The 27,558-nt window shown below is 48.2% G+C and overlaps 1 protein-coding gene across 4 annotated transcripts in view; it reads left to right on the top strand.

Moving 5' to 3' along the window:
* The first annotated feature begins 6,266 nt into the window (after window positions 1–6,266).
* The window catches only part of AP1G1 (adaptor related protein complex 1 subunit gamma 1), a 65,329-nt gene continuing 44,037 nt past the window's right edge, over window positions 6,267–27,558 (top strand). The window contains exons 1-2 of one of the 4 annotated variants that reach the window (XM_077288566.1): window positions 6,267–6,687; window positions 17,265–17,468. In XM_077288566.1, coding sequence (XP_077144681.1) covers window positions 17,268–17,468 — 201 coding nt within the window. In that variant the 5' untranslated portion in view covers window positions 6,267–6,687; window positions 17,265–17,267. Of the gene's footprint in view, window positions 6,817–10,323; window positions 10,427–15,373; window positions 15,509–17,264; window positions 17,469–27,558 lie in introns of those variants that run through there. The other 3 variants (XM_077288567.1, XM_077288564.1, XM_077288563.1) reach the window with 3 other exon arrangements.

A 27,558-nucleotide genomic window follows, 5' to 3' on the forward strand; every position in this document is an offset into this window, starting at 1 on the left:
GCTACAATGTTCTTTTGTGGAACTTAGCCTCATCTTACTCTATATGTTCTTGCCAATTGGCTCATTATCCTCCTCACAGCTCAGTCCAGTAAATCCTGTTGCTATTGCTTACTCGGCTCTGCTGTATCAGGCTGCAATATACTAACTCTTCTCTTCTAATAAGCTCTTGCTGAGTGAAGCGACCAGCTACAAACACTTTTCTGCTTTCAAGGTACCTGTTTAACTTCTCATTACTGCTAATTGGTGCCATTGCACACTACAATTCTGATACATCCCTCCTGCAAGATGCCTAATTTCATATACTTCTCTATTGTTCCTGTATTTAACTGCCCCCTCCCCACCTCCATTACATTTACTGCTTACAGCTTTGCTTGCCCTGCTCCTCGCTGGTGAACATGCCGTCCAGCAAGTCCAGCTCCGCTGCATCATCGCCTCTGGTCCGTGCTGCTTACCCTGAACTACAGCTCATCAGCTGAGCCTGTGACATTACAATAGGGTGCACAATACTCTCCCGAAATATCCAGCAGGCTCCAGGAAAAAGGCTACACTGCTCATATTCCTCAGAAGCTTGGCAAATCTTCCAGCCACAGCACTTCTTGTGCTTGACACCATGTACCCAGCCATCGAAATACACATTCGGGGGGGTTTGGGGGGCAATTAACTGGCAGGGAGGGGGCAATAAAGGGTAAATGGGACATGCTTAAAAAAAGTTGTCCATGTCACAATAAACAAGGACCAGATGATAGCTTGCATTTTCCAAACACTGTATAGAGGGAGGAAGCAGAAATCTGACCCATTCCTTTAGGCCACGTTTCCTTTTGTGCAATAAAGACGTCTGTATATTATATTGTGTAATCCCACATTGCTCAAATCCACATGGTCCATGAAGTACATTACATGTTTTTTTGTGCAAAAATAGGCACCAGCCTCAATTTTGGTGCAATGGCCTCCTACTGTAAATATGTGTCATAAAATTGCGGGGACCCCATAGGCAGCAAGAGGCGAGAACACAACTGCTCCATCCCCAGATCTGCACCTGAACACATGCACAGAGATTGTGCTACAAATTAATTTCCACATAGGATTACCTTGTTACTTTCTTTTTTTTTTTTTTTTTTGCTTGCACTGATGATCAGACACCGAGAAAATAAAAAACTAAAATGAATATTGTCCAATAAATGAACAGTGTAATCTAGATTACCAGGGTTGCGCCTGTTGTGTCCTTATTGGGGGGGGGGGGGTCTGGCTGATGTTGCCTCTTTGTATGTAGGGGGGTCATACAAGGTAAATTAAATGTATCCTATTGATCGATTAGGGGACAACTGATTACTGAAGGTCCGAATGTTGGGAACCTGCGATGAAAAAGTGTCTGGTAATGGTTACGTGGTTAAGGCATGTCCCAAAAGTTGTCAAACTTTTTAATTATTATTATTATTTATTATTATAGCACCATTTATTCCATGGCGCTTTACATGTGAGGAGGGGTATACATAATAAAAACAGGTACAATAATCTTGAACAATACAAGTCACAACTGGTACAGGAGGAGAGAGGACCCTGCCCGCGAGGGCTCACAATCTACAAGGGATGGGTGAGAATACAGGAGGTGAGGATAGAGCTGGTCATGCAGCGGTTTGGTCGATCAGTGGTTACTGCAGGTTGTAGGCTTGTCGGAAGAGGTGGGTCTTCTGGTTCTTTTTGAAGGTTTCGATGGTAGGCGAGAGTCTGATATGTTGTGGTAGAGAGTTCTAGAGTAGGGGTGATGCGCGAGAGAAATCTTGTATGCGATTGTGGGAAGAGGAGATAAGAGGGGAGTAGAGAAGGAGATCTTGTGAGGATCGGAGGTTGCGTGCAGGAAAGTACTGGGAGACGAGGTCACAGATGGATGGAGGAGACAGGTTGTGGATGGCTTTGTATGTCATGGTTAGGGTTTTGTACTTTAGTGTCTGGGTATTGGGGAGCCAGTGAAGGGATTGACAGAGGGGAGAGGCCGGAGAATAGCAGGGGGACAGGTGGATTAGTTGGGCAGCAGAGTTTAGAATAGATTGGAGGGGTGCGAGAGTGTTAGAGGGGAGGCCACAGAGCAGGAGGTTGCAGTAGTCGGGGCGGGAGATGATGAGGGCATGGACTAGGGTTTTTGCAGCTTCTTGGTTTAGGAATGTACGGATCCGTGAAATATTTTTGAGTTGAAGGCGGCACGAAGTGGAAAGGGCTTGGATATGTGGTTGGAAGGAGAGATCAGTGTCAAGGATTACCCCGATGCAGCGAGCTTGTGGGACTGGGGAGAGTGGGCAGCCGTTTACTGTAATGGATAGGTTCGTTGGGGGGGGGTCACGTGAGATGGGGGAAAGACAATGAATTATGTTTTGTCCATGTTAAGTTTTAGAAATCTAGCAGAGAAGGATGAAATAGCGGTTAGACATTGAGGGATTCTGGTTAGTAGGGTGGTGATATCTGGTCCAGAGATGTAGATCTGTGTGTCATCAGCATAGAGATGATACTGAAAACTGTGAGATTCTATGAGCTGTTCCAGGCCAAAAGTGTAAATGGAGAAGAGCAGGAGCCCTAGAACTGAACCTTGCGGGCCTCCGACAGATAGGGGGCGAGGTGAGGATGTGGTGTGTGAGTGGGAGACGCTGAATGTTCGGTCAGTTAGGTATGACAAGATCCAGGATAGGGCCAAGTCTGTGATGCCAAGGGATGAAAGGGTCTGTAGTAATAGGGAATGGTCCACTGTGTCAAAGGCAGAGGACAGGTCCAGGAGGAAGAGGATAGAGAAGTGTCGCTTGTTCTTGGCGGTTAATAGGTCATTGGTGACCTTAGTTAGGGCAGTTTCAGTGGAGTGGTGTGACCGGAAGCCTGATTGTAAGCGGTCGAAAAGGGAGCAGGAAGATAGATGGGAGGACAATTCAAGATGGACGTGTTGTTCCAGTAATTTTGAGGCATAGGGGAGAAGTGATATAGGGCGATAGCTAGATACAGAGGATGGGTCAAGGAAGGGCTTTTCGAGGATAGGTGTGATTGAGGCATGTTTAAAGCTTGAGGGGAAAACACCAGTTGTTAGTGATAGGTTGAAGAGATGGGTTAGAGTTGGGATGAAGACTGTGGCGAGGTTTGGGATGAAGTGGGAAGGGATCGGGTCAAGTGCACAGGTGGTGACATGCGATCTTGAGAGTAGAGTGGAGAGTCGATCATCTGTAATGGTGGAGAAGTTGGTTTTGGAGGTGGAGGGCTGGGTAGTTGGGAGGAAGGGCTCTGGGGGTTGTCGACTAAAACTGTCTCTGATGTTCTCAATCTTCTGCTTGAAAAATGAGGCAAAGTCTTCAGCTGAGATGAGTGGGGAGGGAGGAGGTGCTGGGGGGCGGAGGAGAGAATTGAAGGTGTTGAATAACTGTTTAGGGTTGTGAGACAGGGAGGGTATGAGAGATGAGCAGTAGATTTGTTTTGCTATGGCGAGTGTGGTCTTGAAAGTAGTGAGGAACTGTTTGAATGCGATAAAGTGCTCGTTGGAGTGGGATCTTTTCCATCTCCGCTCTGCAGCCCTGGAAGCTCGCCTCAGTTCTTTGGTCAGGCTGGTGTGCCAGGGCTGTCTGTTGATTTTGCGAGCTTTGGTATGTGTGAGAGGGGCAAGAGATTACAAAGCTGCAGCTATTGTGGTGTTTTAATAACTTTTGCCACATGTATGGTGCAAAATAACAGGCTAACGTAATCCAACCAAGAGGGGTATAAGTAAAAGTTGTGAACGTGTCTAGCCAGACACGACAAATCCATGGCGCATCTTCTGTCTACAGATTGAGCAAAAATAGTTTGCATGACCCTGGTCTGTGGTCGTGGGCTCAACTCCCTGCAAATTTCGTCCTACCTGCTGATGTCCCCAGAACTTTTTCTAATTAGTAGGCTTATTACGATGTCACACCGCAACAACCTACTAATCAGAGAAAGATCTAGGGATGCTGGTAGATAGGGGAACAGGGCTGGATGCGGACTATCGGCCAGGGTCTTTCAAATGTTTTTGCTCAACTCTACTTTTTAGACATTAATAAACCCACCCTATTATCTCCAGTCCTCGCACGGCTGGCTGAAGGTGCCACAGTCATAAAAGTGAATGGGAGAGAGCCCGCAGTACCATTCACGGCCAGTTCACAATGTGTGGCACTGTGCCACTTCTGCGCTCTCCAGCATCTTCAATCAATCATTCTTGGACTAACCTATAGAAAGGTAATTAATATTACAGGATTTACCATACCAAAATCATTTATCCCCTCTGCCGAGCCTAAGAATGGGGTCCCAGAGTCCTGAGTGAAAGAAGTGGTGCGTGACCACAGCTCCATTCACTTCTATAAGCCAGTGTGAGCAGCAGCATGTATGTAAGTGAATGGTGCAGTGGTCATAATCACATGATCAGCGGGGGTCTGGACACATGACCAAGAATCAACCAAGAATCTGCAAAAACCCTAGTCCATGCCCTCATCATCTCCCGCCTCGACTACTGCAACCTCCTGCTCTGTGGCCTCCCCTCTAACACTCTCCAATCTATTCTAAACTCCGCTGCCCGACTAATCCACCTGTCCCCCCACTATTCCCCAGCCTCTCCCCTCTGTCAATCCCTTCACTGGCTCCCCATTACCCAGAGACTCCACTACAAAACCCTAACCATGACGTACAAAGCCATCCACAACCTGTCTCCTCCATACATCTGTGACCTCGTCTCCCGGTACTTTCCTACACGCAACCTCCGATCCTCACAAGATCTCCTTCTCTACTCCCCTCTTATCTCCTCTTCCCACAATCGCATACAAGATTTCTCTCGCGTATCACCCCTACTCTGGAACCCTCTACCACAACACATCAGACTCTCGCCTACCATCGAAACCTTCAAAAAGAACCTGAAGACCCACCTCTTCTGACAAGCCTACAACCTGCAGTGACCACCGATCGACCAAACCGCTGCATGACCAGCTCTATCCTCACCTACTGTATTCTCACCCATCCCTTGTAGATTGTGAGCCTTCGCGGGCAGGGTCCTCTCCCCTCCTGTACCAGTTATGACTTGTATTAAGATTATTGTACTTGTTTTTATTATGTATACCCCTCCTCACATGTAAAGCGCCATGGAATAAATGGCGCTATAACAATAAATAATAATAATAATATAAAAAAATATAAAAAAAAGGAAAAATTATTATATTGGGTTCGCCAAGTCTGTAAAAGTCCGATCTATGAAACTATCACATTAGTCAAACCGCCCTGTCCATGCTGGAAAGAAAAAAAACGAATGAAAGGCAAAAATGCAATAAATAGAAATCAAAACGTCGTTATCTATACCAAAATGGTAGGAATCATCATTATTATTAATAATTATTATTTATTATTGTAAACAGTTTAAATCAAAAAATAAAAAGCATTAAAGGGCACCTGTCACCCCGTTTTTTCAGTATGAGATAAAAATACTGTTAAATAGGGCCTGAGCTGTTTATTACAACAGTGTATTTTGTGGACCACGATTCCCCACCTATGCTGCCGAAATACGTTACCAAAGTAGCCGTTTTCGCCTGTCAATCAGGCTGGTCTGGTCAGATGGGCGTGGTGTCTTCCCCCAGATCTTGCTTAGTTTTCCGTTGGTGGCGTAGTGGTGTGCGCATGCCCAAGGTCCAGAATCCACTGCACAGGGGAGGGAAAAGAGCGCGATCTGCGCTATTCCCCTGGTGATCGGTGGGGGCGGCCATCTTCCTGTGGCCGCGCGTGCGCAGATCGAGTGCTCAGCTGCCTGGGGCTTCAGGAAAATGGCTGCGGGATGCCGCGCGTGCGCAGATGGAGATCGCGGCAGCCATTTTCCTGAAGCAGAGTTCGCAGCAGAGCGCTCCATCTGCGCACGCGCGGCCACAGGAAGATGGCCGCCCCCACCGATCACCAGGGGAATAGCGCAGATCGCGCTCTTTTCCCTCCCCTGTGCAGTGGTTTCTGGACTTGGGCATGCGCAAACCACTACGCCACCAACGGAAAACTAAGCAAGATCTGGGGGAAGACACCACGCCCTTTTGACCAGACCAGCCTGATTGAGAGGCGAAAACAACTACTTTGGTAACGTATTACGGCAGCATAGGTGGGGAATGGGGGTCCACAAAATACACTGTTGTAATGCTCAGCTCAGGCCCTATTTAACAGTATTTTTATCTCATACGGAAAAAACGGGGTGACAGGTGACCTTTAACGATAATAATAATGATGGAATTGCCCCTTAAATGAAGTCAATGCATGAACTGGGTGGGTGCGGAGTGTGACAGGTGCCTGCTACGTCATCACCCTGCGCCCTGACAGTGTACCAGGCGACCTCCTGGGCACCGCCCTCCTCTACTTCCGGGTCTGGCAGTGACGGGGCACTGTGCTGACGTCATCACTGGCTGCCCTGGAAGCTTCTCACTTGTGTCCTTCCGCTAGATGAGGGAAAAAAGAAAATAATTCCGGGCCAAGTAGAAGATTCCGTGTGAGCGGCCCGTCACTGCCGTCCATCTGCGGCGCCTTCATCGTTATCTTCTCGCGATTCCACTGTCGTTCCAGCCGGATCGCTTTACGGGACGTGTTTCCCATCGGCTTCACTAGGATCCCTCCGCACAGCCGCGGTGCTGCGGCCCATCAGCCGCCATTTTGGGTGTCCCGGAGCCGAGGAAATAGCAGCAGCACCGGGCGGTGAGAGTGACAGCGACACGGGGGGACTGTGACGGCTGGGGAGGCTCCTAGTGGGGGGCTGCTGACACCGGCAGGGGGCGCTGTGGCCGGGAAGGCAGTGACAGCTCTGGGGCAGAGGGTGGACCTGAGGTAACTACCCCAATGTCTGCTGTGGGACTACAACTCCCAGCATGTCCGATATTGTGACCACTGTGGTATTATCACTCTCCGTCTGTGAGTCATGTGACCGCGTCCCCTATATTAGGAGGGAGCCCACCCTTCCCCTTATATTACAGCTTAACCCTTTCATTCCAGGGCAATGTTTTTCCCTTTTTTTTTTCTTTCCTCGCAGAACCACAATTTCGTCATTTTCCGTCCCCGCAGCCGTGCGAGGGTCCGAATCTTGCAGGACCGCTTATAGTTTTGAACGTCACCATTTTTTTAATTTCACTGTCAAATGTACCGGAAAAAATTTCCAAAGATGGGTAACCCTTAACCCCTCGTGTGTGGGGGCTCATGTTCTGTGTGCCCAGCTGATGTGTTTATATAGATTGGACTTTTACAGATGGGAATGTTTTTTTCTTTATATGGACAAGAGGATAATATAATATTAATATACTATTTTTTTAATGTTTCACTTTTTTTAGTCCCCTTGATCCTGAGATTGCAGTATAAAGTGCGAATTACGGGGTCCCCTATGAGCCAGTGTGTGAACTTCACAGGAGGACGTCGTCAGGTCCCCCGACTGCCTTAGAAAACTTATCAGTGCCTCACAATCTCTCATTATTGTACCATTTAAATGCTGCCTTTAATGAGGTTAAAGGGGTTGTTTACTACTAGGACAACCCCTGCTCAATCTGAATGTTTGGTGCCGATAAAATAAAAACACGAATTCCCCCCCTCCCGTGTCGTTCCAGCGGTCCCGGGGCTCTCGTGCGATTGTTATGACCCGGGAACCCTGCTCCCAATCATCTTCGGCTTTAAAGGGATCCAGTGTTTAGATCCGGACAGCATGAATCAGAGTTTGGTTGCTCGATTGCAGCCAAGTATAGTTTACTATGACTGTCTTTTGGAGAAGCGGGGACCATAGATAAAGAGGAGACTAGTCTGGTGCTCCCGGCTATTCCCCGCCCCTCTACAGATGAGTGACGGGTCTCTCCCATGTGTGCACGGTTTAGAAGAAGATGCCGACAGCTGTCAGGACAGGGCTGATTCCTGACCACTAAGTGTCATCAGTTCGGCTTCCCCGGAGTTTTCTGTGACGCTTATGGATTCCAAAAGAAGGTGTATAGCGGATAATACGGGTTTTATTTTTTTTTTTAAAGGGAGCTGTACACATTGAGCATGCAGTGTAGTCTATGGAGGTCGTGAGCAGATCACTTATGGGGAATCTCTGTGCTTTGGAGTCCAGTTAGGCGGTCTTATGTGATGACTGACAGCCTGCCCTGCAGTGGTTAGTTGCTAGTGAGCCTGCTGGGCGACCCATGGGGGGATGTAATTTTGTTTTTATTAATTTTAGATATCCAGAAGGGATAACAGAGAAAGGCAGAGAAAAGGTGATCTGTGGGGAAAAGTATTAACTAAGAGGAGTGGCAGGGTCACTGGATCTGTATTAGGGGGCAGTCAGACGACCATATAAATCGGACGTCAATGCTTGGACTGGCCGGCGGCTTCATAGAAATAAATGCAGCTGTCACGCTCGGGTCAGGAGAGCCCCCGGCCAGTCTGGTCTCGGTCCAATTTATATGGTTGTCTGGCTGCACCCTTAGGGGTTTCCACCCCAGTCAGCCTGGGAGCTTTAATTACACAGTCCCAGGATACAATTCTCAGCAACACAGACAAGTCTCTCTTGCTTTATCTGGTGCAAAATAATGAAGCGTTGGAGGGTGCAAGAATTTAGGGAACTAGGGAAGAATAGATTGAGGAGGAGGATCGATGATTACAGATAGGAAATTGGGTATTTATTCAGGAGGCATTGGGTAGTGCCATGATGATGGCCGTGTAAGGTTTTCTGCGAGGCTCAGAGGACGGGGAGGTATCATAGACGTCCAGGTACCTGGTGATGAGCTTACAATCCCCGGATCGGCCCTCTGGGGAATCGCTACGTGGAGATGTTACATCAGTGTCTGCATGACACAATCACAATTTAACTTTTCTGAATTCTGTAAGTTTTACAAAAAGTTTATGACGTGATGACTTTGTTTCCGAGTCTTCATGGCTGTTTTTGCCGCTTGAGCATACATTACTATAAATGAAAAGTTGGGGCAGCAGTGATTCTGTGTAGCTATTCAGTCTGATTTAAAGGGATACACCTATCTTGGATATTAAAGGGTTTTCTGCTTTTAGGAAACCCCTATCCCTTGGCTTTACTCACCCTCCCGGGTCCGGTGCTCTTCATTTCAGGAGGATATTTAGATGACCTCACTACATAGACATGTATTGATTTTAGTGGATGGATTGTAGTTCTTTACAATGAGAACTGGGATTAACCACTTAATTCCCCTGTTGGCTATAGTATCCCATGTTATTGGAGGGGGCCGGGTGTGGTGTATTATTTTTTCCTACCTTTTGTTAATGCTTCCTTTATTCATGTTTTTCTGTGGCTCGCTCTGTGGGATACATTGAATGCATTTATTAGGCGTGAGCCGTCCTATGGATTAAGATTTTTAGCATGTAATACAGGAATCTTAAGACCCGGAGTCCAAGTAATGAGCCCTGGAATGTCCCCTCTAGTCTGGGGCGAGCACAGAGGGGTCTGGTTATTACACGAGGAGGCGATTTGGTGGAAATTCAGCTGTATATTACTAAAGGGGTATTCTAATTATTATAAAGCCATGGACACACCACCCGCTGTTCCCGAGAATGAAGCTGTGATTCGATCTTTTTTTTTTCCTGCCCAGCGGTGCCCCGGCCTCTGTGCAGGGATCTTCAGCAAGGCATATGAAGAAGTAGAATCGGCACCGTGGGTCCATCATTTTCAGGGTTGGTGAGGTTCCCATAAGATAGACACCCCAACAATAAATTGATGGGACATCTTAGTTTATATGCAATCGGTTTATGAGATGGACATTTTTGGAGCTCCCATAGCAATGATGGGAGAGAGCGGCTCATTGCGCCACCACCTCTTCAATAGCGCTGAAAATATGCTTGCTCTTCTGACTAGGAGGTCTTAAAGGGATTCTCCGACATTACTCACGTCCACATCAACAGGCGAGTTGTGTCGGCACGATACCTACCGGGTGTGTGCATGTCCTTGCAGGTATTGTGACGGAGCAGCCCTTGTAACGTTCAGGACTCTAGGAAAGCTGAATGACATTTGTTTGCAACCTGCTTTCCTAGAAATTGATATATTTAGTGACTTCACAGGAGAAGGTGCTTATTTACTAGCGATCTGTATGATATGGGGAAATACTGTGTGACAGTAGCTGGCATGCACCATGGGCAGGGTCCTGGCATTGATTAGAGGGAGTGGTGTAGCAGCGGCAGCAATGCACTGATCTATGATTTGCAGTCAGGGAGTAGCTGACATGTTAATTCGTTTTGTAAGATGAAGTTTCCCCGGCTCTGCCGCTCTCAGATCCTGTCTCCCCGGCTGCTAATTAACCGATAGGAAGAGGATCAGATGTCCTGCTACATCGGGAGCTGCGCGGCTCCGCCGGGATCTGCTGCGTGCGGTTCACCGTAGGCTGCAGGACAAGGTTATAAAGTCACATTCCAGGCAGCAATCCATGGAGGGCAGGAACGCAGTGTCCAGTTAATGGTAAAAGATTACTCCTCGGCTTATTAGTTTGGGGATTGGTAAACACCTCTAGCCTCCTGAAATCGTCTGAGGACCTTTTGTGCTAGGACGTGGGATTATAGATGGCATTGAATGGTACTCAGGGGGTAGTATCGTTCCCCGGCCTGTACTGCGGGGGTAACATAGTTTTCCACTCTCCTGACTTTATAAAAGACCTTGCGGATGGATAGAAAGCGTCATCATTCTTAACTAAACAATGTGCAGGTTTCTGATTTTAATTCTTTTGTAAGATCTTCTCCGTGTCAGTGAATGGGACCGTTCTTATTTGCATTCAGAGATTAAACTGAAGAAAAAACAACTCGCCCAGTTGGGTGTTTCCTACTAGATAATACCCTGAGCCGAAAAGGGAATCTGTAAGTTGTTTAGTGCTTCCTAAATCTCCGCAGAGACCTTACAGTACATGAGGGGCACCCGGAGTACGGCTCATCCCCCCAAAAAAAAAATTTACTTTTTTTGCACTCCTTATGCTAATAAGCTGAGTTACCTTTTAGGGGTTTATTTCTCAAAAATCAAGTTATCCTATATTTTTGGTATAAGGGGTTAATGTGTTGACTTTTTTTTGGGTGGGACAGCTGGGATTTGGAGTTATTGTGGGATTGGGAATCTGCGACTCTGCGAACGGGATTTTTACAGCCCTTTCCTGAATGGTGCACGACCTCCACTCCATTCATTGACTATGGGACTAGTGATCAGCTTTTTCCGGCAGTCCCATAGATGATGAATGAAGCAAAGGCCTCACTCTGTTCCAGCTGGGCCTGCAGAGTCCAGTTTTGGGGGTCAGAGCCATCTAATCCCCAATGATCAGCTTGATATTCTCTATCCAATGAATAATGGATAACTTGCTTTTTTGGGGCGGGGAAATAAACCTTTAAATCTCTGTTTCTCCTTTGTGGCTGAAACAATTCACTCATGTGACATGGCCGATGGCCACATGACTTTGGAGAAAGGGGTTTTCTGGTGCCGCCTATGTAATGACCCTCATACACCGCAAAAAGACCTGTTTGTCACTCTAATGAACTGGACTCATGTATGATACCTGCCGACGTGATCGGCGCCAGATAACCCTTTTAATTGTGAAATTGTTCAGCCATTGGCCACCACCTGTCACTTTGCTTTTGGATGCAGCATGGAGTCTCTGGCTGACGACATGGACGTCTGCTGGGATTGTTTCCTCAGTACATGTGAACGAGGTATTGTAGTCTTCCATCACACAGATTGTACAGCAATGAGTTGGAAATCCTCGAAGTAGAATCTGTCTGTAGCCTGTCCTTATACTGGATGTTATTTAGGGGGAGTTACTATTTCCGCAGTTTGCCAGTATGCAGTATATCTGGATTGGTTCATCTGTGTTAGCTTCTTCCCACCTATTATGTAGATATTTATGAGCGCTCATCAGTACCAGATCCCACTGATCAGCCTGGTACAGCCCCGCTGATGCCGGGTGCCCACTGTGTAAAAAGCTGCAACAGCACAGTGCTGTTGGATGTATAGTGGCGGTTCTCGGTACTGCAGTGCAGCTCCTAATTACTTCAATAGGAGCTGAGCTGCAGTACCTGAGAAGGGCCACTATAAATCTTATGGCGCTGTGCTGTTGAGGTCTCTAGAAAACAACTGATCGTGGGGGTTTTGGGTGTCGGACCCCTGCTAATCTGTTATTGAAAAGCAATCTCGTGCACATGCTGAGTAAAAGGATGCACCATGCTTATAGGGGTTGTCCGATATTGTTGGCTTGATCGATATCAGATCAGTGGGGGTCTGACACCACTATCCATCAGCTGTCACCAGGTTCTCCTGTCACTATGTAGTGGCCATTCTCTGCTCCTGTTCACTGTAACAAGAGGGTAGGTCATCAGTATTGGAGTCCTGGACATCCTCTCTAGGCTTGCACGGAGTTGCGTGTGTTTTTTTTTTTTTTTTTTTTTTTTTTATCCGTGAGGTCATCCTGCTTCACAGTCCTAATTGGCCCCAATTTGTGCTTATGACCTCTGCCACTTCCACTGCTCAATCTCCACAGTTCTGGAATATTGAGCCGCAGGTCGATGGAGAAAGTGTAATCCGGACTGATCTGCAGCAGCCTCTGCTATTCCTCAGATGACACCGCTACGATATATGCAGACGAGACACCGTCTGTATTGCGTTACCGTCACTGGAAGGAGCACGCGACCCAAAAGTCTCAAGTTCCCGCAGATCCGCTCGCTCTAGAATTACCGTCCTTTCATTTCACGTGTTTCATTGTGCTCCATTTTTGTCGTCCCAAACTTTTTACTGCTTTTCTTGTCTCCCTTTTTTTATTTATTTTTAATGTCACTGCTTGCAGTCAGTGAATGGAAAACCATTTCAAAGGCAGGCGGATCTCGGGGCACCATCCTTGTGTAGTCTCTGAAGAACTGTGCCGCTTGATAAAACATTAGAACCCATTTTATTGCGCTTTTTTTTCTGTTCTCCTGGAACTGTGCCCCCTGTATACAAAACACATTCCCTCCTTCATTCCTGAAGAGATCAGACTGGTTATTTCTTCGTTCTGAATTCCTTACTGAACCTGATGGTGTAGAGATGGTGGAGAGCAGGCGTAAAAATGGCAGAAAGATCCCCCATGTTTGCCTCTGCCTGCAGATTTTACTGCAGTTTTCCGTCCAGCAGCAAATGTCCTTGTGATGCAGATGTCAGATCTGCTGCTGGTTAGTTTGTGCTACTGCTTTTCATGGAGGATTTTATCCTTTTACAATGTGGAAACAAAAATGTGCACAATTAGGTGCCTTATCCTTTTTTCCGTCTGTGGATCAGTAGCCTATCAGTCCGGTGAAGATGCGCACTCTCTTTACTTTATCTGTCTCAGGGTCTTTGCTGCCGGAGACGGATTACACTTGACAACAGGCAGTCGAGTTACACAGGAGCGAGGCCCCCAGCGGTCGGCACGTTGGAGGGATTTTTATAGAAAGTGATTTGCAGATTCTCCCGTTTTCTGCTTCCCAAACCCCAGGAAAGACTATAGGGTTCATTGCAATGTCCATAGCCGTGCACATGAGGGTCAGTGTGGTTCATGTTACAGCGCTGCCATCGAAAAGGAGGAAAAGGGTTTCAGACGGCAACTTAAATATACATGACCGTCCATTGTGCAGCCTTCATTATTACAGGAGAGCGCTGCGGCCTCTGCCGGATCAGGTAACGAGAACGCGGATTTCAGAGAATGGTTTTTCGTTTTGGTGACTATTTAGGCCTCGCCCCATTAAGCAGCACTCGGTGAAAGCCTTTAAGTCGCCCTTTATCGGTTTATTTTCAGGTTTTCTAGGTGAGCAAGTTGTAAACTGTCAAATGCGTGTCCAAAAAAAATGTGCCCAGAACTGCACCCTTTTCATATTTATTTTTGCAGCTCAGCAGCGCCTCCCAGACCACACAGGTATGCAGGGAATTGCACTGAATTTGGAGGTCGGAGCGCACCTGTGCAGGGCAAAAACTGCAATGAGAACACAGGACTCACTAATAAATTCTCCGGGTCAGACTTCTAAAGAACTACTATGGAACTGATGACCGATCTGTGAGAGTGGTCACCAATATCAGATGAGTGGGGGGCTGACATCTGCTGCCCCCCATTGATCACCTATGACCTGGTTTGGATGTGCACTGCACTGTGGCCGATGGTGAGAATTGGCTCCTAATTTTAGGATAAGTCATAAATATCAGAAGCCTAGACAACCCCTATAAATGATTGCACTGATCGTATGCCATTACTTACTATGGTAAAACTTTCCCTTTAAGCGGAATAGGAAAATTCTTGGGCATTTTCTTAAAATGGAGCAACAAATGCAAAAGCGCCTTAATTAAAAACATCAGTTTTGTGCTTACAGCTTCCATGCGGAGCTGTGTGTCGCCATGGTTACAGACTACAAACAGTCCTGTGTGTGGTCTGATCCGATCAGGGGCCGCCGTACAGAGGCTTCATCTCCCTGCAGAATGAGGGTAAATGAGCGGCCAGCGGACATAGCCGGCTGTGCGGTGGAGGGTCCTGTTATAAGAGGATGGGGGTTGTCAGAACCAGGCAGCTATTACTTATTAAAGAGGGAATTTGAGCCAAACGTCTGCATTGAGATCTCGTCTCATTAGCGCCTCCTGCAGGGGAAATGTGGTACTATGTTTCAATGCATGAGAGCTCTCCTCCGTCCTGAATCAAGGGGACATCTGTGTGGTGGGACCCCTTAAATGATGTCAGAAGGGGGTTGAAACAAGTCCATAGAAAGTGTGAAGGGCTTGTCTTGGTGAAAACAACTTCTTAAGAAAACGTGGACTCCAGACGTTATGTAAAATGACAAAATCGGATAATACTCCACCCTCCTCAAGTCCATTGTCAGCACAACCCCTCTGCAGCGGTCTGAATGTGACGTCACATTAAAGGCTTATATCTCCGCTGCAGCCAATTGTGACTGGCTGCAGTATAGCGGTGTGATCTCTCGACATGATGCCACAATGGAGACCGAGCCTGCGCTGGGGACGGGGACTATTATCTGACTTTAACGTTTCTGACAATGGTGAGCTTGCTGAGCTGCATACATGTGCAGAGGGGAAGGCAGATCCACAGACGTGACACACTGTTTGGGTTACGAGTGCTCCTTGCAATCTGCCGCAGGCACCTCTCGTGCATCCGGGGACTGACCTACGACTTGAAGATAAACCTACTCCTCCTAATTCTATGGACAATCGCTGACTTAATTTTAGGCATTTCGTATGCAATAAATGTATTTTCCGTACCTTCTCCCTGCCTCACCCCCAGGGTCCAGTCTCCGGACGGTTCCACGCCGCACTCCACTCCTCTTCCGCTCCACCTGTTTGAGTTGCTGAGCTGTTTTTTTTTTGTATGGCCCTCCCCTGTCCGGTTCCCATTCACCTGCATAGAAAGCTCCCCGGGGAGGGGCATCGCCTCTCTCGCCCTCTCTCTTTCTTAAGTCTGATTTAAACAGGGGAAGGGTGAAGAGGAGGAGAGCGTCGTGAAGCTTTGGGCCGATGGACTTGTTGGAGACCCTGTCAGACCTAGCAAGCGAAAAATGGAAGGTAAGGCAGTCTCCGCAGTGACAGCATCGCCTCCTTAGGCCAGTGGTCTACTAATTCTGGCTGCTGCCGAACTACTACTTCTGGGGCATGATGGGAGTTGTATTTTAGTGACACCTGGAGGCCACAGGTTGCAGACCAAAACCTCAGTCCATCACGTGATATTTTATCCCGTCCTTCACCACATTAGAGGAATGGCCCAATTTATAACAAGAGGGCTGTGCAGGAAAGCGGTTACTAACTTGCTGCAAAACTACAACTCCCAACATGCCTTGCCAGTGGACACTTTTTTTTTTCCAGCAGATGGAGAGATGATTAAGGACTCATTAACACCTGCATTTTATTTTTATCGTTTCCTCTTTGCATTGTATTTGTTTTTGTCTTCTGTTTTTCCCTTTTTTTTCTGCAGATGCAAATGTTTAGAACTTGCAGCTAAAATAATAATTATAATAATAATAATCTCCATTTGGAACCATTGTATCCTGCTTTATGTAGAAATATCGCCAAAAATGAATGTGAATGACATTTATAAAGGACGGATTGCTAATATGCAGCCAGTGTGTTTTGGAAACCCAGTAAAGTTCCTTCGACAGCCAATCCCCTTGCGCTTTCCCATGTCCACTGCCCAGGAAGGGGCTCAAAGTGCCCTGGGCTACCAACGTGGCTGCTTGACCGTCGTCATTGTGTGTGTAGGAATGAATGAATTCCTATCTGTGAGGGTCCGCTCAGCATTGCCCATCTATACTGTGTGGTGTCCGTATTGTAGTGGTCATAATAAGAGGTTTGTCTTTTGCAACTTTGCCTCTTAAGTAATCGCCGGCTTTTCCTTTTTTTTTTTAAGCTCGGCCGGCAGGTCGATAGATCACGCCCATGGGATAGGAGATGGTCGGCCTCCATGCCTGCTGTTTGTACGGTGAGGTGTGGCAGTTTCCATGGACCCTGATCTATAATGACCAGAGCCGCTGTTCCTGGAAGAAAAAAAAAATAAATCCTGTCGGTGGCGTTCATCCACCAGTATCGTGTACCATTTCACACATTGAGCTTGTAAACATTGATTTGAAGCTGTCCAAGATCTTTGGTGTGGAGTTTACAAGCTAGACAGCGTCGGTGGTCAGTTTCCTAGGCAACGAGCTGTAAACAAGATGTGTTCATAAATCAAGAAGGGCTGCAAATTTAAATAAGCAGTAAATTGGAAACGTGCTTGTTTTACATGCACTTATGTGACAATAAGTATCTATGAAGACGAGAATAGCCCTATAAATTAACACTGATGTAGCAGAGCTGCGTTTGTGGTGCATAGTGCACAGTTAGGCCATCATTTGGGCACAACACTATCGTTAGGAGAAGCCATCACTCCGTGATTAGTGTGGATCTCATCAATCCGCCTTTGGTCACTGCTTTGGTAGCTTGTTGTTTTTTTTTTTTATTTTTATATACTTCGTAATGCACTTTCCCATTCACTTTGAGTGCTGCAGTTTCCTTGCACAGCCTGAGGAGGATGGGGGGGCGCTGTGCTTAGAATTAATGTAATTCTTAATCTCCAGATCAGAGGGGGTCTTAATGTACAGCTGAGATCAGAGAGAACGCAGATCCGGGCTGCTTAACCCTACTGCAATCTATAGTGACCATCCTTCTGCTGTTCCTCCTGGAAACATATGAATAGATTGACCACTGAGTATTGGTTCTTCACCTGACAACTAGACACTGCCTGATCATTGCTGACCGTGTTTTTAAGTAATGGCGTCTGTGTTTCCTGCAGAGGATGCCGGCCCCTATCAGACTGCGGGAGCTGATCCGCACCATCCGGACAGCGCGCACACAAGCCGAGGAGCGGGAGATGATCCAGAAGGAGTGCGCCGCCATCCGCTCATCATTCCGGGAGGAAGATAACACGTATCGCTGCCGCAATGTGGCCAAGCTGCTGTATATGCACATGCTGGGGTATCCCGCTCATTTTGGCCAGGTAAGCCCATTCACAACACATGCGAGCTGCACTACCTGTACCCGGCCAGGCGGGCTGTTGTGCAGTGTGATTTGCCGTTTTGGTTAAAATTTTACTTGTAATGGTTACTTGGGTTATTTCTGTGCATTATACAGCAGGCATCCTCCTCCTAACAGCAGTGACCAGAGCTTGCTCCCATTGCTGCTGTTTAACCATATAGATGCCTCTGACAATCTCTACCAGCAGCATTTAAATGGTTCTGATATTTGTGTGACCTTCAGATCCCATGTGACACAGTTGTGGGGTGGAGGTGGGTTACACGGCAGTCAGGGGCCAACTAAAGGCACCGCCATCTCCATCTTTGTACTCCCATGAATTCCAGTTTGCAGATGGGCTTAACCCCTTAGTGACAGAGCCAATTTGGTACTTAATGACCAGGCCAATTTTTACAATTCTGACCACTGTCCCTTTATGAGGTTATAACTCTGGAACGCTTCAACGGATCCTGCTGATTCTGAGATTGTTTTTTCGTGACATATTGTACTTCATGTTAGTGGTAACATTTCTTCGATATTACTTGCGATTATTTATGAAAAAAATGGAAATATGGCAAAAAAATAAAAAATTTAGCAATTTTCAAAATTTGGATTTTTATGCCCTTAAATCAGAGAGATATGTCACAAAAAATAGTTAATAAATAACATTTCCCACATGTCTACTTTACATCAGCACAATTTTGGAACCAAAATTTTTTTTTGTTAGGGAGTTATAAGGGTTAAAAGTTGACCAGCAATTTCTCATTTTTACAACACCATTTTTTTTAGGGACCACATCACATTTGAAGTCATTTTGAGGGGTCTATATGATAGAAAATAACCAAGTGTGACACCATTCTAAAAACTGCACCCCTCAAGGTGCTCAAAACCACATTCAAGAAGTTTATTAACCCTTTATGTGCTTCACAGGAACTGAAGCAATGTGGAAGGCAAAAATGAACATTTAACTTTTTTTTGCAAACATTTTGCTTCAGAACCATTTTTTTTATTTTCACAAGTGTAAAAACAGAAATTTAACCATAAATGTTGTGCAATTTCTCCTGAATACGTCGATACCCCATATGTGGGGGTAAACCACTGTTTGGGCGCACCGCAGAGCTTGGAAGGGAAGGAGCGCCGTTTGACTTTTTCAATGCAGAATTGGCTGGAATTGAGATCGGATGCCATGTCACGTTTAGAGAGCCCCTGATGTGCCTAAACAGTGGAAACCCCCCACAAGTGACCCCATTTTGGAAACTAGACCCCTTAAGGAACTTAACTAGATGTGTGGTGAGCACTTTGAGCCCCCAAGTGCTTCACAGAAGTTTATAAAGTAGAGCCGTGAAAATAAAAAATCGCATTTGTTTACACAAAAATGATCTTTTTGCCCCAAAATATTTATTTTCACAAGGGTAACAGGAGAAATTAGACCACAAAAGTTGTTGTGCAATTTCTCCTGAGTACATCGATACCCCATATGTGGGGGTAAACCACTGTTTGGGCACACTGCAGAGCTTGGAAGAGAAGGAGTGCCGTTTTACTTTTTCGATGTAGAATTGGCTGGAATTGAGATCGGACGCCATGTCGCGTTTGGAGAGCCCCTGATGTGCCTAACCAGTGGAATCCCCCCACAAGTGACACCATTTTGGAAACTAGACCCCTTAAGGAACTTATCTAGATGTGTGGTGAGCACTTTAAACCCCCAGGTGCTTCACGGAAGGTTATAGCGTAGAGCCGTGAAAATAAAAAGTCGCATTTTTTTTTCAAAAATGATCTTTTTACCCCCAAATTTTTATTTTGACAAGGGTAACAGGAGAAATTAGACCACAAAAGTTGTTGTGCAATTTCTCCTGAGTGTGGCGATACCCCATATGTGGGGGTAAACCACTGTTTGGGCGCACCGCAGAGCTTGGAAGAGAAGGAGTGCCGTTTTACTTTTTCAATGTAGAATTGGCTGGAATTGAGATCGGACACCATGTCGCGTTTGGAGAGCCCCTGATGTGCCTAAACAGTAGAAACCCCCCACAAGTGACCCCATTTTGGAAACTAGACCACTTAAGGAACTTATCTAGATGTGCGGTGAGCACTTTAAACACCCAAGTTCTTCACAGAAATTTATAAAGTAGAGCCGTGAAAATAAAAAATCCTTTTTTTTCCTCAAAAATGATTTTTTAGCCTGCAATTTTTTATTTTCTCAAGGGTAACAGGAGAAATTGGACCCCAAAATTTATTGTGCAATTTATGCTGAGTAGGCTGATACCCCATATGTTGGGGTAAACCACTGTTTGGGCGCATGGCAGAGCTCGGAAGGGAAGGAGCGCCGTTTTGGAATGCAGACTTTGATAGAATGGTCTGCGGGCGTTATGTTGCATTTGCAGAGCCCCTGATGTGCCTAAACAGTAGAAACCCCCCACAAGTGACCCCATTTTGGAAACTAGACCCCCCAGGGAACTTATCTAGATGTGTGGTGAGAACTTTGAATGCCCAAGTGCTTCACAGAAGTTTATAATGCAGAGTCGTGAAAATAAAAATAAAATTTTTTTTCCACAAAAAAGATTTACTCTGTCGCCTCATTGGGGGACACAGGACCATGGGTGTTATGCTGCTGTCCACTAGGAGGCGACACTATGCATAATCTGAAAAAGATTAACTGTGGCTCCTCCTGTGCAGTATACACCCCTGGACGGCATCAGCCTTCTCCAGTTTTTGCTTAGTGTCGCAAAGGAGGCACACCTAAAGATTTTTACTTCGTTTTCCCGACGGGATTACAGATGAAGAAAAGAGGGTCTCCTGTGAGACTCCCGGCATGGCTCCTTCCTCGGCCCCCTATTATGGGGTGCCCAGTTGAAGTTGAGATGGCTATTCCCCATGCTGCTCCTTCCCCAGCCCCTCGGGTGCTGGTTCGAAGTCGAGACCCCCCTCCTTCCCCAATTCCTTTTGGTTTCTGGGTTGAGGTCGAGGCGAGGATAAAGGCCCCTGAAGGTGACAACAGCACCCTCCCTATCCCCCTCTGGGGGTATTAGGTTGAGACACCTCAGGTAGGGCCTGTACAGGCAGCATCCTACAGCTCCCAGCAATGGGCCAGCACACTGCGCCTGCATCCAGGGACCCCAGCCCAGCTGCGGGCTCCTGTTGGGGCCGGGGGGAGTGCAGGCAGGCATGGCACATACAGACACAGGGCTCCCTGCGCCCCTGTCTCTGCGGCAGCACCAGATCTATACTGCCTCTGGGAGACCCCTACCAGGCTCCCCCTTCCGCTTATAGCCCCACCGCCATCCTGCCTTTAAATCCGGAGGGGTCTGGTTCAGATCCGACCCCCTCCCGGACTTTCGCGCCGGCCTGGAGCCCTTCTGGGCCTCAGGCATCTAATTTAGGCTTCGGCCTAGCTGAAGCTGCTGCCTCCTCTCCGCCCCCCGGCCCGCCCCCCGGATGACAAATATGACACTCTGCAGTGTCATAAAGGGGGTGGATCGAGACAGAAAGGGCGCGTTTTTACACAGCCTTGCCGCCTTTTTTCCAGCTCTCCGCCCCCTTCTCCTCTCTTCTGTCTCTGCAGCCATTTTCGGCTGCAGATTAACCCTGCATCTCCCGGTCTGCAGGACCAGGACCAGGCAACCAGTCTCCGGGGGGCACAGGACTGTGGATCTTCGGCGCTGGACCTAAGGGCACACTGGTGGGGTAAGATCACAGCTGGGTTCTTTTTACTCAGCTGTGAATCCATATTACCTATAAGGCTCCCCTGTAGGTTCTCTACTCCTGTAAGGTCCATCTGCTGGCGGCACTTCTGCACTCTGTGCACTATGCCGGGCTCAAGGTCCAAGAGAACCAGGCAGAACTGCTATTATGCATTCTGCACAGCCTGCGGGACCGCTCTCTCCAGTAGTAGCACGTACCCGCATTGTCAGAACTGTATACAAACTAATGTGTCACAGCCTCAAGAAGCCCCTGCCAATGCCTCGGTGCCTAATGCCACACCGGAATAGGCTACTCAGATATCGCAATCTATGACGCAGTCTATAGATAACCTAACTCCCACATTGCTGCAGGCTCTGCAGGGTCATGCCCCGGCTATTACCGTTACCCAGCAAAGGGAGAGCTTGACTCAGGAACAAGATGACCCTGGCACATCCACGTCTAGGTCAGGACGCAAACGGATCCATAGATCAAGTCCATCTGCGTCATCCCATAGCACACGGTCATCCCCCTCTAGGGAGAGACACCGTAGCTCCAGGTCATCTAGACCGTTCCATCCCAGGGACAGACAATGCAGATCTCCGCAATCCCCAACCAGAGAAAGCCTCCTCCCCAGCTCACCCAGCAGGGGACGCCTCAGTGATACAGAGGATTCGGAAGGCATCTGCGACTCTGACTCGGACAGAGAAACGGAGGGGTCCCTGATCCCAATCCCTCCTAGCAATACAGCGCTAGTTGAGGACATAATATCGTCCATCCATCGGGTGCTGGACATTTCTGATCCGCCACCAGAGGCCCCGGAACATCAGATTTCCTTTGAAGGACCTCTGAAGCCGCCTAAGGTTTTCTCTAACCACCCAGAGTTTAAGGCGATCCTTAAAAAACAGCTCTCACAGCCTGAGAAAAAATTCGCTAATCGCAAATATCTGGAGGCGAGGTGCCCCTTCCCACAGAAGGACACCAAGGAATGGACAGATCCACCTGAAGTGGATCCCCCAGTCTCTAGGCTGGCAGCACAGACCCTCCTTACACTGCCAGATAGCTCAACCCTCAGGGACGCAGCAGACTGGCAGGTAGAACGCATGGCTCGTTCAATTTTCAAGGCAGCAAGGGCATCCATGGCTCCTGCGTTCGCCTCAGCTTGGGCTGCCAAGGCCATCCTGGCCTGGGCAAAGAATTTACAAGCCTTCCAAGCATCCGCTCCTCAACTGTCGGACCAAGCGGTTCAAATTGCAGTTGTAGCAGATTACATGCTGCATGCAGCTCTGGTTTCAGCAAGGGGAGTCGCGGGGATAGCATCAAACGCCATCACGATTCGGCGTATCCTCTGGCTGCGGGAATGGAAAGCGGACGCAGCCTCAAAGGAGTCCCTCACGCACCCCCCCCCCCCCCACACACACCTCAGTGGGAGACTTTTAGGTGAACAGTTGGACACTATGATATCCAACGCCACAGGGGGTAAGAGTACTTCTCTTCCCCAACTGAAACCTAAACGCACTTACAAGAAGCGTAACTAAACTCGATTCCGATCCTTTCGGAGTACCTCCGGCTGGTCTGTCTCACGTCCAGTACAAAATCGTGTGTTCCACGCAGGGACAACTCATGATCGACGCAAAGGTCGGACAAGACTGGCAGTCAAAAGCAGGCCAGTCTAAGCCCAGAGGAGGAAAATCCCAGACTTTCTCCTCCTCATGACGCACGGACTGCGGAAAACACCATACCAGTAGGCGGCCGACTTTTGCAAAACCGCCAGCCAAGGCTCGAGCCTACCACCAAGCGGTCTCCTCGCTTTGTCAATCAGGAGTCATAGTACCGGTACCCACGACCGACCGCTTCCGAGGGTTCTACTCCAATCTGTTCGTAGTTCCCAAGAAAGGAGGCAGCGGACGGCCCATACTAGACTTAAAACAGCTACAACAAATATGTACGGGTCCGTCACTTCCGCATGGAGTCCCTTCGGTCCATCACTGCGTCCATGGAGAAGGGAGAATATCTCGCCTCCATAGACATACAAGACGCACACCTGCATATACCTATTTCACCTGCCCATCAGAGGTTTTTTTCTCAGGTTCGCAATAGGCCAGGACCACTACCAATTCGTGGCTCTCCCCTTTGGACTCGCCACGGCTCCCAGAGTGTCACCAAGGTCATGGCAGCAACCATGGACGTCCTGCATTCCAGAGGCATAGTACTCGTTCCATACCTGGACGATCTACTCATCAAGGCTCCCACCTTCAAGGTTTGCGAGCTCAGCGTCTCAATCACAACCGATACTCTCAGTCGTATGGGCTGGTTAATCAACCTACAAAGTCATCACCAACTCCGAGTCAGTCCCTGACCTTCCTGGGAATGTTTTTCAACACTTCCAGGGGTCTAGTGCTCCTTCCCAAGGACAAGGCACTGGCCCTCCGACTAGCAGATGAAGAAAAGAGGGTCTCTTGCGAGACTCCCGGCATGGCTCCTTCCTCGGCCCCCTATTATGGGGTGCCCAGTTGAAGTTGAGATGGCTATTCCCCATGCTGCTCCTTCCCCAGTCCCTCGGGTGCTGGTTCGAAGTCGAGACTCCCTTCCCCAATTCCTTTTGGTTTCTGGGTTGAGGTCGAGGCGAGGATAAAGGCCCCTGAAGGTGACAATAGCACCTTCCCTATCCCTCTCTGGGGGTATAGGTTGAGACACCTCAGGTAGGGCCTGTACAGGCAGCATCCTACACCTCCAAGCAATGGGCCAGCACACTGCGCCTGCATCCAGGGACCCCGGCTCAGCTGTGGGCTCCTGTTGGGCAAGTGGTCCTCAGCGGAAGCGTCCATGCCCATCAACATCCTGAAAATTCGTGCCATCCTTCTGGCATTGAGGGCTTTCCATCACTTACTGGCAGCCTCTTACATCAGGATACAGTCGGATAATACCACGACTGTGGCATATGTGACTCATCAAGGGGGGACCCGCAGTACCCAGGCGATGCGGGAAGTGTCACATATCCTCCGCTGGGCGGAGGACACAGGGTCGGTTCTTTCGGCGGTCCACATTCCGGGTGTGGACAACTGGGAAGCAGACTTCCTCAGCCGACAAGGAATAGACTCGGGAGAGTGGTCTCTCCATCCCGAAATTTTTCAACAGATCTGTCTCCGCTGGGGGACCCCGGATGTGGACCTAATGGCATCCCACTTCAATGCCAAGGTCTCCAACTTCATGGCCAGAACACACGATCTGCGGTCACTCGGAGCAGACGCTCTGGTTCAGGACTGGACTCAGTTCCAGCTTCTGTATATTTTTTCCACCTCTCCCCCTGATATCCAGAGGGTGAGGAAGATCAAACAAGAGGGAGTTTCAACTATCCTCATTGCACCGGACTGGCCCAGACGCACATGGTACGCCGACATCGTACAACTCACAGCAGACGCCCCCTGGCGTCTCCCCGACCGCCACGATCTTCTATCACAAGGGCCGTTCTACCACCAGAACTCAAGGGCTCTCAACTTGATGGCGTGGCCCTTGAGACCTGGGTTCTAACCCAGGCAGGGTTCTCGACAGAGGTCATTGCAACCATGATCAGAGCACGGAAATCAGCCTCTGCCAAGATGTATTACCGTACCTGGAAAGTTTTCTTTACCTGGTGCGAATCTCGTGGCCAGGTTCCACTCCCTTATTCCCTACCCAAAGTTCTTGGTTTTCTCCAAGCGGGTCTGGAGGCCAGTCTGTCATTGGGCTCGCCTAAAGCCAGGTGTCAGCCCTCTCAGTGCTTTTTCCAAAAGCGCATTGCTACCAAGCCGCAAGTAAGGCCTTTTCCTTCAGGGGGTTCCCCGATTGGTTCCCCCCTACAGACGACCACTAGAAACGTGGGACCTCATCCTGGTCCTGACAGCATTGCAGGAACCACCCTTCGAACCCCTTAAGGAGGTCCCGCTCCGCCTTCTTTCCCAGAAGGTGGTTTTTTTCCTGGTGGCACTCACCTCGCTACGCAAGGTGTCTGAACCGGCAGCACTCTCATGCAGACGGCCTTTCCTGGCTTGTCACCAGGCCAAGGTAGTTCTTCGTACGGTCCCATCCTTCCTTCCGAAGGTTGTGTCAGACTTCCACCTCCATGAGGAAATTTCACTACCATCCCTTTGTCCGGTTCCGGTTCATAGAGTGGAGAAGGCTCTGCATACGCTTGACCTTGTCAGGCCTTTGCGTATATACGTGTCTAGGACTGCGTCCTTCCGGAGGTCTGATTCTCCTTTCCTCCTTCCGGAAGGCGGCCACAAGGGTAGGCCAGCTTCCAAAAGCTACTCTTGCCAGGTGGATCAAATCCACCATACAAGAGGCGTACCGCCTTAAGAATCCTCCTCTTCCAGCCGGTATTACGGCACACTCTACACGGGCGGTAGAGGCCTCCTGGGCCATTCGGCACCAGGCTTCGGCACAACAAGTGTGTAAGGCGGCCACTTGGGACTAGCTTACACACATTTACTAAACACTACAGGGTTCATACCCAGTCCTCAGCGAGCCTGGGTAGATGTGTCCTGCAGGCGGCGGTGCCCTAAGTGTACGGGCCTGTCTGCACAATATTCGTCCATTGCTTCCCACCCAGGGACTGCTTTAGGACGTCCCATGGTCCTGTGTCCCCCAATGAGGCGACAGAGTAAAGGAGATTTTTGTGTACTCACCGTAAAATCTCTTTCTCTTAGCCTCTAATTGGGGGACACAGCTCCCACCCTGTTGCCCTTTCCGGGCTGTTGTAACTGAGTTCTCATATTGTTTCTTGAGCTCGTACATAGTTGCCTTCTTACAGGCATAATTATGTTATTCATGTTACGTTCCTCCTACTGCTTTTGCACAAAACTGGAGAAGGCTGATGCCGTCCAGGGGTGTATACTGCACAGGAGGAGCCACAGTTAATCTTTTTCAGATTATGCATAGTGTCGCCTCCTAGTGGACAGCAGCATAACACCCATGGTCCTGTGTCCCCCAATTAGAGGCTAAGAGAAAGAGATTTTACGGTGAGTACACAAAAATCTCCTTTTTGAGCCCCCAAATTTTTATTTTGACAAGGGTAACGAGAAATTGGACCCCAAAAGTTGTTGTCCAATTTGTCCTGAGTACACTGATACCCCATGTGTGGTGGGGACCACTGTTTGAGCGCATGGCAGAGCTCGGAAGGGAAGGAACCCCATTTTGGAATGCGGACTTTGATAGAATGGTCTGCGGGCATTATGTTGCGTTTGCAGAGACCCTGATGTACCTAAACAGTAGAAACCCCCCACAAGTAACCCCATTTTGGAAACTAGAGCCCCCAAGGAACTTATCTAGATGTGTGGTGAGAACTTTGAATGCCCAAGTGCTTCAGACGTTTATAATGCAGAGTTGTGAAAATAAAAAATATTTTTTTTTTTCCACACAAAATTTTTTTTAGCCCCCAAGTTTTTATTTTCACAAGGGTAACAGGAGAAATTGGACCCCAAAAGTTGTTGTCCAATTTATCCTGAGTACGCTGATGCCCCATATGTGGGGGTAAACCACTGTTTGGGTGCACGGCAGAGCTCGGAAGGGAGGGAGCACCATTTGACTTTTTGAGCGCAAAATTGGCTGTGGCGTTAAGAGACCCCCTGATGTACCTAAACAGTGGAAACCCCCCAAATCTAACTCCAACCCTAACCCCAACACACCCCTAAGGCTTCTTTCACACTTCAGTTGTTTGGTGTCAGTCAGCTCCGACATAGTGACGGATCCATCACAATTGTTGAGAAAACGGTATTAACGGATCCGTTTTTTTGACGGATCCGTTACTTGGGGGTTGTCTGGGAAAAGTATCTACTTTTTGGAGCATGCGCAATTGAAAAAGCGGATTGGGGCGACGGATCCGCTGAAATGACGGTAACAACGGATCCGTCGCCCATAGGCGGCCATTCTATGGAATGACGAACGCGACGGATCCGTCGTGAACCGCCATTTCGGCGCAGACAAAAAACGTTACAATGGCCGTCAATGTCTAGATGACGTCCGCCAAATCTCGACGGATCCGTCACATGGCGGATGAAACGGACGACCATCCGCCACAATCCGTCGCTAATGCATGTCTCTGGGAAAATAGCGGAACCGCCAAAAAAAATGGCGGATCCGCTATTTGATGAAAATGGCCGTTTCAGACTGACGCCAAAAGACTGAAGTGTGAAAGAGGCCTAACCCTAATGCCAACCCGATCCATAATCCTAATCACAACCCTAAGGATAATCGCAACCCTAACCTCAAAACAACCATAACCCTAATCAGAACCCTAAATCCAACACACCCCTAATCCTAATCTCAACCCTAACCTCAAACCTAACCTAATCCCAAACCTAACCGTAATCCCAAACGTAACCCTAATGCCAACCCTAATCCAAACCCTAATCCCAACCCTAACC

Source organism: Ranitomeya variabilis, chromosome 2 (genome assembly GCF_051348905.1).
Source record: "Ranitomeya variabilis isolate aRanVar5 chromosome 2, aRanVar5.hap1, whole genome shotgun sequence".
Lineage (NCBI taxonomy): Eukaryota > Metazoa > Chordata > Amphibia > Anura > Dendrobatidae > Ranitomeya > Ranitomeya variabilis.